This window comes from Branchiostoma floridae, chromosome 9 (genome assembly GCF_000003815.2).
Source record: "Branchiostoma floridae strain S238N-H82 chromosome 9, Bfl_VNyyK, whole genome shotgun sequence".
Lineage (NCBI taxonomy): Eukaryota > Metazoa > Chordata > Leptocardii > Amphioxiformes > Branchiostomatidae > Branchiostoma > Branchiostoma floridae.
In genome coordinates this window covers 13638696-13650958 of record NC_049987.1, presented here as the reverse complement: position 1 = coordinate 13650958, position 12263 = coordinate 13638696, and the positions used below count along the sequence as shown (strand labels likewise).

The 12263-nt window shown below is 43.5% G+C and overlaps 3 protein-coding genes across 8 annotated transcripts in view; 1 reads left to right on the top strand and 2 right to left on the bottom strand.

Moving 5' to 3' along the window:
- Window positions 1-1292: 1292 nt before the first annotated feature.
- LOC118422178 (probable E3 ubiquitin-protein ligase MID2) lies at window positions 1293-3687 on the bottom strand. Its single transcript, XM_035829695.1, has 3 exons — window positions 3326-3687; window positions 2866-3067; window positions 1293-2324 (listed from the first exon to the last, which is right to left on the bottom strand). The coding sequence occupies exons 1-3, from the start codon at window positions 3685-3687 to the stop codon at window positions 1293-1295; spliced, it is 1596 nt and encodes a 531-aa protein (XP_035685588.1).
- A 283-nt stretch (window positions 3688-3970) lies between these two features.
- Window positions 3971-7042, bottom strand: LOC118423502 (E3 ubiquitin-protein ligase Midline-1-like). The gene is made up of 3 exons (XM_035831672.1): window positions 6721-7042; window positions 6085-6292; window positions 3971-5852 (listed from the first exon to the last, which is right to left on the bottom strand). The coding sequence occupies exons 1-3, from the start codon at window positions 7026-7028 to the stop codon at window positions 4734-4736; spliced, it is 1635 nt and encodes a 544-aa protein (XP_035687565.1). The 5' UTR covers window positions 7029-7042; the 3' UTR covers window positions 3971-4733.
- A 1254-nt stretch (window positions 7043-8296) lies between these two features.
- Window positions 8297-12263, top strand: part of LOC118422929 — a 35767-nt gene continuing 31800 nt past the window's right edge. Inside the window, exons 1-2 of one of the 6 annotated variants that reach the window (XM_035830803.1) lie at window positions 8297-8553; window positions 10974-11091. In XM_035830803.1, the coding sequence (XP_035686696.1) occupies window positions 11024-11091 (68 nt within the window). In that variant the 5' untranslated portion in view covers window positions 8297-8553; window positions 10974-11023. Of the gene's footprint in view, window positions 8554-10393; window positions 10506-10615; window positions 10810-10973; window positions 11092-12263 lie in introns of those variants that run through there. The other 5 variants (XM_035830804.1, XM_035830807.1, XM_035830802.1 and 2 more) reach the window with 5 other exon arrangements.

Sequence of the window (12263 nt, the reverse complement as noted above, 5' to 3'; positions counted from 1 at the left end):
GATTACATATATTGCTTCAAACTGTTATGGTATTATTGACGACATTGTAGCTTTCAAAGCGTAAACTTGTTTGGTTGAGAAATTAACCAACTATTGCTTGCTGAGCAGAGCCGCATTTATTCATCCATTACAGAGAAAAGATTTTTCTCACCCAATAAATCATGGAAACTGCTTATAAGCAAATTAAAAAAAGTAACTTATACAACATAACTATAATATTGACAGAAATTTGGATGTACCAAACTATAGTCACCTGGCTCTAAATATAAAAAAAAATGTAACACAGGTTGTCGTTAGACCTAGTGGAGCATAGGCTTTATTTTCTCCTGAAGAGAAATCCTGCAAAATACGGTATGGGGTCCATTGAAAGAACAATTTACCAAATCACATGACGAATAATATTGTCAGGTTCGTCTTCTCATCACTGCTCCTTTCAGCCTAGTGGGCTAGAAATCCGTGTATATAACAAACCCAAACGTATACGTGTATCCAAAAATGAAAAAAAAAACATGGCTATTCACTATGTTAACATGTTGAATACATCTTCCTACGTCTTAACGAGTGATAGTACAAGGGCAAGATAACTAAAAACTGCATGTATGGACTGATGTATAAAAGAACTCTTGAAGAGCACAAACACCCACCACACAGTGAGAAGAAAGGATCATGGACTAGTGCAATATAAGGAGTACCAACTGGACACTGGCTATTAGTTTGTGCTTGTCATACAAGTGCAAACTAGAAAGGCTATATTTTTAAGAAAATGCAGGAAGTTTCCCTCCCAGTAATTTGCCTTTTGTCAAGTTACTCACACACAATACTATACCATTAGGCTCGCCACTTAAGCATCACCAACATAAAAAACTTCTGAGGTGTAGCCGAAAATGAAGAAGAAGAACATAACCAGCAAAAACAATATATTTTCCCTGCAGGAAGCATAACTAATGGCCACGAACTGGTGTCCAGTGCGCAGTATAACTTTGTAAGGAATGCTAAATGCTCTCATAACCTATCATTTTCGATTATCGTTTCGTCCGGAAAACAGCTAATCAGTTGTGAACTCCTCGAGATCGTCATAAAATCCCTGCTGGTCCTCTCGATACAAATCCGTCTTAAGATGTGACGGTTTCGTGACCTTTCTTCAAACTAAAAACCTTTACATGTGAAAGCTAGCACGTGCACAGTCCAGTTATCACTTATTGAATACTAAAAATCTACGACAAAATGTCGCTTATCGTTTTCCTTGGTTGTTAGATGCGTATTTTGCTCTCTTTTTGTGTGACTCTCTCTTTCTACTCCGGATAATCATAATATAACTCTCGAGGGCATGATGGGTGACGCGTCTTACACATATCCGCCATTCTCGTCCCTTTCCTCACCACGCCCCGCCCCCGGCCCCCCCGGCCCCCCCGGCCACTGTTTGAGGGCTGGTCTGACGTTTTGAAAAGGAAGTTGTTACTTCTTGCTACACCACCATCGCATTTAGCGAGAATAGCGACCTCGTAGCTTGTGCGCTCTTGCAGACCTCTCAGCTCAGAAGATTTGGTCCATACATCCCTCACGCTGACTGCTTGGGTGTTGTTGTCGACTCGTGAGCAGATGACGTCAAACTTAACGCCTGCATTGTCTTCGGCCTCCCACGACACCCTTGCTTCGTGCACGGGCATTGCCGTAGTACACTGGTCTGGGCAGATAACCGGGGGACTTGGCAAATCAAGACCCCTCAGCAAAGTCTTTATCGGGCCCATGTTCAAACAGAGGCGATCAGTGGGGATACGTGTGTACTCTTCATCTTGTACAAGGGTGTCTTTGCTTTGTTCGACTTGTCTCCTGACCGCTTGTTCTGATTGTAAGAAGCAGGCTGGATCGCTTTCTTTGAGAGCCTCCTTAGCAAGTGCAAGTGAAGACTTTGTAGCCTTGACCGCATCCTGACAGCTATCTATAAAAGTTTTCATCCTGGCAGTATCAGCCTGCGCTACCGTATCCACCCTCCCCAACATAGCATGTTTGCGTTGCCGGATAATGTCTATCAGTTCATCGCATTCGGTTTCGATTTGTAATCTCAGTTGAGCTGCGTGATTCTCCATTGCTGCCTTTTTTGCTTCGAGTACCTCGATCTTCTTCGTCTCTAGTTCGGTCTTTTCAGAAACTTCGTCGACGATTTTCTGCAGGTCCACCCTTCTGCTCTCAAATGCCTCATCTAAGGAAGTTACGTCATGGTCTTTGTGCTTGCTGACCAGCTTGCAGAGCGAGCAGACCGGGGTACTGTCTTGCATGCAGTAAAGTTCGACGGGTTTATCCTTGTGTTCCGGACACACCACAAGCTGCAGAACACGAAAGTCAGTCAAATCTAATTCTACTTTTTCTTGGCATAGGTTGTGGCTTACAGTGACTTTGCCTCTCATAATGACAACGTCAGCAAGACAAGCAACCACCCAACCACCCAACCAACCAACCAAACAAACAAATAAATAAACAACCAAACAACCAACCAAACTAACAACGCTAACCCTGCCCATCAGCGGATGTTATTGCTCCTTCTCTTCTTCCTTTAACCAATCACAGCTACTCGTATCCCATCAGTGATTCACCGTGGACGGCTAACCAGCCGTCCATGGCCTACACTACAGTAATCTTTGGAAAGGGATGTCGGTCTGTGATGTAGCAGTACATGAAAATGCTACTTGGGGACTCAAATTTTTCGAAATCTCAATTACTACCTACATACCAAAATTCAAACGAATCCATTAATGGTATATTGAGTTATAGGTTCGAAGTACTTCGAACACAAAAACAGTACCACCGTCGGAGCTGATCCTCCTTCTATAGAGGCAAAGAACAGTAAATGTTCTGCCCAATACTTACTGCCTGTAACTCATCAAAAGGTGCTACAAGCTTGTGTTTGGCTAGCCCGCCGCGGGGTGGGTGCAGCAGTTTCAGACACTCGTCGCAGTAGGACAGCTTACATGTGGTGCAACTCTTCACTGCATCTCTAGGTGGCGTTGCATCACAGACCAGACATGCCACTGCTCTCTTCAAGTTCGACGGTGCATGGATTTGTTTGAACCTGTTGGTGTGTAAAAAATTCTGTAAACAAGACTTCGTCATACCAACATGTCTATACCAGAAGAGGCATCAGAACACTTAGCAGCGACCTAGACACGCTAAAGGGATTTGTATTTCATACATATCTTATAAAACACACGTACAAGTATGTGCGTTGAACGTATTGTTTACTAAAGCGAGGAATTATATCTATCTATCTTTGTGACGTCACACAATGCCGTAACAGACTATTCAGATCTTCTTGACATTTTGTTTCTACCTGTCAACGATATTCTGAAGCAAAAGATTCCTGCTCAGCCCGTCTACACCACGGTCACCCAGACGAACCTCCTTCCTACACGTTGGACAAGGAAAACCTATCGGTGTTCCTTCGGGGGAAGGAGGGGCTGGTTCCGAGGAACAGGCGGTCTGTGCCCCCGCTGGTTCATCGGGGAGAGTCTCGAGGAACGCCTCCGCACACCTGCGGCACAGGTTGTGATGGCAGGGCAGCAGGAGCGGACAGGTGTACAACTCCAGACACACGGGACACGTCAGCTCGTCTTCTAAACCCTCCATGTTTCTGCCGCGACACAGGTGACATTCCAGTGAACAGGTGGGGCGGAAACCATCCAATGACGCCATTGTCAAGTTGGTTTTTGGACAGCAAGTGTATCGAATGGGGTTTGAGAAGCCTGTTCTCCTTCTCTCTCTCTCTCTCTTTCTCTGTCCTATATATCCATATGCAATAAGAATGCAATGGCTTAGGGCCTAGTGTATACAGAAGAACAGTTTAGAAGTACACGTTTGTGTATTCTCCCAAAACAGTTTGTTTACCTTAATCAAAATGTCGAGACTCTGATTAAGAAGTACTAACTATTCATTCATCACAACAAAGCGCCATGTAAAGGTGATTTTATTTGATTTTCATTGCTATCGGCTGAAATCTTAGCACTTAACCTTACTTAGCTATAGTGCAGGGAACACAACATTACAAATGACTAAGCTAGAACTGCAAGTACCCCCACAAAATGGGTCAGCAGGGAATGTTAAAGACTAGTCTTCCATCACAACAATATTCATTTGAGATTGCAAAGGTCTTGAATGAATATGATTTATGAAAGTTTATTAACTATACACAAATTCATTCCCTACCTGCAGCATGCTCTCCTTAATGCACACATTAAGGATGGTGTATCAGCGGAAAACACATGTGCACTACAGAAAGTTCACTAAAGCTCACTGATATTTTACATTGCAGATGTAACCCATAGAGCCATGTGATAACAAAGTATACATAATGATAAACTAAACATGCATGGAAGTCATTACATTTTTGATTTTGGAATACAAGGCAATTTTGATATAATCTCCAGACAGATATGTGATTCTATCTCGTTGTGTGTGTGTGTGTCCCCTTTCCTATTGGTCTAGCCTGGAACCCAGTCGTGAGAGCTCTAATAATAATCTACAATGTACCTCCGATGTCATGGAAGTGCGGGGTAGAAGGGAGTCAGTTATCGCTTTTACGGCTGGATTCCAGACTTAAAAAGACACTTATTGATCTATGAAGTCCGCATAGCATAATGAAATACATCATATGGATAACAATTGAATTTCATAATAAGCCAGCAGAACATATAGGCTGGAAGTTCAGCAACACCTCTCGCTGCTAATGTGGAGCAGGAACATTAGGGCTTTTTCCCCGTTTTCATTCTATTGGTCGAGATGCCTTTTCTTATTTTTGGACTTGCGCTGTGTGTAGTGATGTCATCCATCAGCCGTCTTATTTTTTCACTGAAAAAACATGGATAATTGGGTTGCATTGCCGTCTGAGTTGAAGGTTCAGCAGGTTGCGATGCACGTTTCTTTCCCTTGGGTTTCTTTTCATACAATGTTGAAGGCAAAGTAGGTGGGAGTACGGGTACACATTTTGTTTTCATATTAAAGCTGTCACTTTTAGCTGTACCACTGTTAGTTTTTGAAATAACTGTGACACTATAAACTTCGCTCTCCTTCAGGCCTTTCACCTCACACGAGTTGCCTTCTACGTTGAGCATGCTGATTGGGTTATTACCGACAGAGGAGCACAAAACATCGAACTTATAACCCTTGCTGTCACCAGTGTCCCACGACACTGTCGCCTCATGCGCTGTAGCTTTGCACTTTTCTGGAGAAATGACCGGGGCATGCGGCAAATCTAGACCCTCCAGGAGACTCTTCACAGAGCTCAGGTCCACAGAGACCCGGTCGGTGGGATTGAGTGGGTACCCTTCATAACGACGAAGCTTGTTGGCACTTTGCTCCACACGACTTGTGACAAGCTGTTCAGTTTGTAGGAAGCAAGCTGGATCGGTTTCTTTTGCAGCCTCCTTGGCATACGCCAAACATGAATTTGCATTCTTCACTTTTCCCTGAGAACTGTTAATGGGGGTTTGTATCTTGGCAGTATCGTCTCTTACTACATTGTCTACTTTCGCCATCATAGCGACCTCGCGTTCTCTGATAATGTTTATCATTGTGTCACAATCTGTCTTGATTTTTTTGTTCACTTGAGATCCGTGTCTCTCCATTGCTGACTTTCTGATTTCAAGTTCTTTGATCTTTCTTGTCTCTTCTTCGGTCTTTCGCCCTAGCTTTTTGATTTCTTTCTGTAGTTCTTCCTGTTTGGTCTCAAACACCTCCTCCAAGGCAGCGACGTCATGTTCTTTGTGTTTGCCGACCAGCTTGCAGAGAGAACAAACTGGTGTCTTGTCGTTCTTGCAGTAAAGCTCGACTGGCTTGTTTTTGTGGTCAGGACACATCACAGTCTGAAAATGAAAAGAGACAGGAAAAAAATATTCAATTCATTTCTCCACCTTCGAGCTGTACCGACAGTAAAGTCGTGGATGGAAAGGCTATAAACAACTACGCGTGAGTAGCGTTAACAATAACAAGAATATACATTACAGTACTAGTGTTACCTTACATGTACTTTTTGAGTTTTTTACAGGGCCGGAATGATATTTTTAGACTTCATATACAGGCAGTGCTTCTCCTCACCTTTTGAAGGGAATCAAAAGACTCCACGGGTGCCACCAGTTGGTGGTTGGCTAGCACACCGCGGGATGGGTGCACCAACGGTAAACAGTCCCTGCAGTAAGACAGCTTGCAATTGGTGCAACTCTTCACTGCATCTCTAGGTGGCGTTGCGTCGCAGACCAGACATGCCACGGCGTCCCTTTTCCACTGCGACTGCGCCTGTTTGAACCTGGTGACGAGGATATGGTTTTAGCTTTGATTTATCATGAGACCTTACAGTAAAGATAAAACAATAAAGTGGTTATTCCAGGATTATTCGAACCTTTTGGCATACATATCTGTACATTCTGTGTTGAGTTTGAGACTGGTTGCCATGAACTCTGGACGAAAGGGCTGGTTATTAAGTTACAAATTAAGAATTGAGCATCTACGAAGGGCAAGACCGTTTAAAGTTCAAAGTCTTTTCTCTTTAGTAGAAAACCCACATACTTAAATAAAGGCAAATTTTACACATTTCTCGGTTAAAGATCCGGACATAGACTCTGTGCACTATGGAAATATACATAATCAATTGCATTTGCGAGTACAATGCGAGTATGTGTTCAACACTTGAGGTAGACATGCAGACAAGGAAGGGAGTAAAGGTGAGAAACCTACCTGTCAATGATGTTCTGAAGTAGCAGATTTTTCCCCAGCCCGTGTACCCCACGGTCACCCAAGCCAACCTCCTTCCTACAGGTTGGACATGCGAAACTTTCCAGTTTTCCTTCGGTGGAAGGAGGGGCTGGTGGTACCGAGCAGCATGCGGCCTGTGCCCCCGCTGTTTTATCGGGGTGAGTCTCGAGGAACGCCTCCGCACACCTGCGGCACAGGCTGTGATGACAGGGCAGCAGGAGCGGACAGGTGTACAACTCCAGACACACGGGACACGTCAGCTCGTCTTCTAAACCCTCCATATTGTACATGTATGGACTGTAGTGCGAAGTCTAACCACTAAATGAGGAAGCGAAACCATGACATCACGTGATATGGGTGGGTCTCGGTCAAAAACAGGTATATGACGTCATGACGCAAGGATTCTGGGATGGTGGCTGCTCAGTAGACTCTACCAGGCTTCGTGGATCGGTGGTCTAATTGTCGAAATTGGACAAATAGAATCTATAGTACGCTAGGGGAGTTAGCCGGCCAGAAGAGTACGTTTCCTCACCACGTGGTGAGGATAATGATTCTACCGATCCACGGAGCCTGGTAGAGGCTAGCTGCTCAGCCCATTTTTCTTAACAGATCTTGTTATATGCAAGTTGTAATATGCATTTATGACTAATAACGTATCCTCTAAACCTCAAAGTAAGAAAGCCTATGTATCAAAATCGGGTGCATTTGTAATTCTAAGTACAGTATTAGTGGGGGTGCGAGTTGCATGCGAGACAATATATATAAATCGTTTGTCCTAACATACCTGTAGAACTCTGCACGTGCCTCCGCATTTAGCTTTTGTTTTGTACTTCCACCTGTCAAGCAAAAAAAAAACTCATTGCCTTTTTTTAACGGCTACATGTATTCTCTGTAGTCCTTCCCTGGCTGAATTACAGTTTTAGGTCGCCTGGAGGCGCTTCTGAATTGCACCGTGCCACCGTCTAAATCAGATAAGCGTAGGGGTATCCAAGCAAGACTTCCTTTGGGTAGCTGTCTGGAACACTGTAACGGCAACGTTTTAATCAGCCGTGAAGTATAGAAAAACATGACTTTGATTACAGGTAACCTTATTAGGTAGGATACGGTGTTTTTATGCGTGTAGCTACGCTATGGGGTTGTATTCTGTATCGCGTTACAGGTATTCAGGGTCCAAGGTCTTAAAAAAAGCATTTTCTCGAAACAAGACAGACAAAGGATAGATAACACGTAGTGCTATTAATCTTAAGCCTCTGAAGTGTTGAGATGGCAGGACAGTACACTTAAATCCGTTAAAACCTACTCAAGTGCCCACCCAACGCCCACTAGTTCATGTTAAAACCCTCATCAAAACAATTAACACAAGTGAAAGCGCCTTTTCTACGCGCGCCCATGCAGTCACAATATCCTTAGAATAACTCCGCACAAGCGAGCGTGGCGAACAAAGGCGTCAGGTGACGATATCCATCGTACCTTTCAATGGATTACCTGTCGCGAAAGTTGGTTCCCATAGCGACCAGCCAAGGTGACCTAAGGCGACACAAAGGTGCCCGCAGGCCCAACAATACCACCGGTATCTCTACACCGTGTTTTGAGATCGCGTTTCTACCCTCGGCCTAGGTAATTTTGCACCATCGCACGCTAGCTATTATCCTAAATTATTTTTGTAGGATACATTTTCCTTGCAAAGTTAACTATCTCGGACAAGAGGGGCCCCCGAGAGAGAAGTGGACAAGCGTGTTCAAACACTCCTGCCTTAAGGGCGCTGTCTGCGGAACTCGTCACACTTTCTCTTCATCGTTCCGCCTGGACTCACAGGTAAGACATCGTTAAACATCTTAAGACATCCGCTGAGGAAAAAAATCGTTATATTTCAAAGTCGGTTTACTTCAAATCCTTTGTGAAGGCTGCGCCGTATGTTACGGTTGCTTGAAGACATTATTTGAGGCAGTATAGATTTGTGCAAAGCCTTAGGGTGCGGACCTGTTTTTCTGGCTTTGTTGTTCCCATTGATTTGTATTGTCCCACTAAAAACCATTCGTGCTTTAGACAGTTTATATTCCCTGGTATAATAGGATGGTGCGAGGCATAGAGAGTATTGAACGGTCAGCGATGGGCAATTAATTGGCTCGTTGTGTTTGTTGTTGGCATGCCCTAGTTATTTTTGTTAAGTGGGACATGCTGTCGGTAGGGTCGGCTGTTAGAGAAAAAAAAAACGAGACAGAATACAGATAAAGAACAATACGATATTCCCCATGGACAGCATCTTTTCTAAGACTAGGATTTTTCGGGGTTTCTTTTCTTTTCAAGCACATGTTTTGACCCGAGGATTTGTTGTCCGGAACTGTTGCAACACTTTTTGTCCTGCGTAGTTTGTTCGTTGCCGTCTGTATAAGTAAAAGCTACCGGTCCCCTTTGTGGCGAAAGAATGTTGATTGAAAGATACCTGCCCACTCCGGATGGAACTAACTACATGCAAATACTTTCAACTTTTGTTACGTTGCATGGATTTTGGCTACAAGTAAAGGCTTTTACGTTTTAGAATCGGCTAAAGAAAACATCATTTGCTATTTTGAGTATGAATACTCAAGCATAGCACGCTTCACAAAATTCAAACTTAAACGTTAAATGGTTGGACCGGCGACCTGAGGGCTTATTTGTGAATTACTTACCAGCGAAAGAATTTGTTAAAATAATGGGTTCTGAAATAAGAGCAGATGATTGAAACGGGTCCGTAGCACAAACATTGTAAGAATATCTGTTTATGCATTGCCTCATATAGCCAATATTGTTTAACCGTACACTAACAGCAGGGGCAAACATACACACTGCGGAACACACACTGCCAAATAAGCGGTACAAATAACTAGAGAAGTTGTAAGGATAGAGCGTTTTCATATAAGATTATAAAAATAAGAATTATTATAAAATCACTGTTGTGCTTTTTGTAGTATGTTAGTGCCCTTGTTAAAAACCTATGACCGGTATACCTGTCCGTTGCTAGGGACAATATTTCATAATCTATGATGACATTCCGCTACGCTGGGGACAAAATCAACAGCTTAATTGAACGGACCAAACACTATTTCAACCCATCTTATCTTATCTCCACTATGCTGTATAGCCTAGTTACGGTCAAACAAATTTTAGGGTCGCGGAAAAGCGATAAAGCTAGTTAACACTAATACTGTATTTTCGTCTTGCCGTCCTATTAGAGAAGTAATTTTTCAGCGACAAAGAGGCTGTGCCTTCGCTAAAGCATGATGTGTTGCATTGATTGACATTGCCCTACAGACTCGAGTGTTCTATTTACATTCAATAAGCAGAACGTTTGAATGTAATTAAACAACAAACAGGGTCCTTTGTTGATCTGACAACCTTAAAGGTTTTGTTGACAGACCTTTTTTTCATTTAGGTCGAGCAGTTTTTATCTAAATATCTTATAAATGAAAATATCTTTCTTGTGTATATGTGTGGTAAATGTATAGCAAAATGACCAGATAGTAGATTTCTGAAATTCGTCTAGATTTATAAGTATAGCAGACAATGCTAGAGGAGATTTCGTTGGTAAGCTACCAATGCCAGCCCGGCCGACGGCAAGATCACCTTGCCGCTGTTAAGCCCCGGGCCTCTTTTCAATTAGCCGCTTTGTGTCAACACGCCAACAATGCTCCGAGCCCGCCTTTAGTAAAGGTATATGTTTACCGGCCAGACGGAGTTTGGCAACTGACAGACGCTGACACCCGCCTTGTGTTTGCAGAAGGCAAAAGGTATTTCTCTCCTAAATTCCTGTTTTAGGACTCATTTTGCAAAGTGACGGTAGAGTCAGACAGACAAGGGGCATATAAACGGGTTTGTCAGGATTGACAGGAGGTTGGGACGAGGTTGTTGCTAACGACGCTTTGTGCATAGCAACGGGTAGCAGGTGTCTGGGGGTGTGATGGTCAGACTTGGTGGGCAGTGTTGGCACAACGGTACGGTGTACACAGTCGTGGCTGCACCCTCCCATGTTACACGTCAGAGTACGGACCCGTTTTGTAAGCTCGTGTTTGCTAAAGCGTGCTTCCCACGCAAGTAAGAAGTGGACTTTAATAGTACCCATGTCATACAATCCTCTAGACGTCACCTTGGAGTGATAAGCGTTCTGTAACTCTAGCTAAAGTTGGAACGCTTCTTGTGTTTATGGCAAAACTTGTATCCTGACCTTTGCATATTTTTCTTCGTGGTTGTCGCCGTAGGTCTGCTCGCAGACCAGTGAGACCCCTGGGCGAACCCGCCAGGACACCCTATGCGGACTCCGAGCGCTTTGCAGGAGATAGAGCGGCAGCAACATCTCGCCACTTGCACACACGGAACGTAAGTACACATACGGGCATATGCACACGCACACATGCACACACACACACACACGAGTGCGCGTATACACACGCGCGCAGAGAGAGACTTGAGAGAGGGAGACAAAGAAAGAGAGGAAGAGAGAGACAGAAAGGGGGAGAGAGAAATACACATTTATGATATAACACGTATATTGTATATTATAAAAGGCCATTTTCATCCCATACTATGCATCCTTGTAGATTAGCCTTATAGAACTGTAGCTATGTACCAGTAGATGCCATGCTTTGTACCTTGTACAATTGTTGCGCAATAAAGTTACACAATATAACTGTATACTGTAGATGCAAAAGTACTTGAGAGGGATAGGAAAGTTGCAGCGTAAAGATAGCTACAATGCAAGGGTACAGTCTTTAGCTAAGACGTTAGTTGTTGGGGAAGACAGATTTGTGTCTACATGGGGGTAGTCAAGGTTATAACACGGCGGGAGGTCGGCCTTTGCCGCATTCGAGGTCCCCAAAACAAACAAATATAATCTTAACACAGGAAACAATATATCACCTGCAAATACTACAAGTGGTATATTACCCCAGTTCAACGCCAAATATAGCACTCATAAAATACCCCCAAAGCAAAAAAGCGGGTCAACATTGAGATATGTATAAACAACGACACAATACCGTACAATATATTGCAAGTTTATGACACACCATATATAGAATTCGCTCGTATATATGTACACACACACGCCAGGGTGGTCTTTGTGATAACATTTATAAACGACAAACTTCGGACAAAGTATGCTGTACTCCCCGCGTGTGGGGTATATTTTCCCGCGTATAAGGCACTTGAGACACCCCTTTTGCTTCACCTGCCGAAGTGGTTGGTCTTCAGAGTTTCAGGTGTTTTGGAAGCAAAGATATGACCGTTATCACCCACATAAATCACTAAACTCGTGTCAAACACAACACTACTTGAGACTATGTTGAGAGTTTTACTCCGATAGCGCAGCGCCTGTGCTCTCGACTGGGTATCGCGTCCTTGTAGTACACATGTCTATATCCTTCGCGTAATTGTGACGCTACGCACTTCAGTAACCTGTTGCTACAACGATTCAAGACGCTTGTGTAAAACAAATAAGAAATTATAAGTCCTAACTTCGCTTAAGCTTCGTGCAAACTTGGTGTTATGGC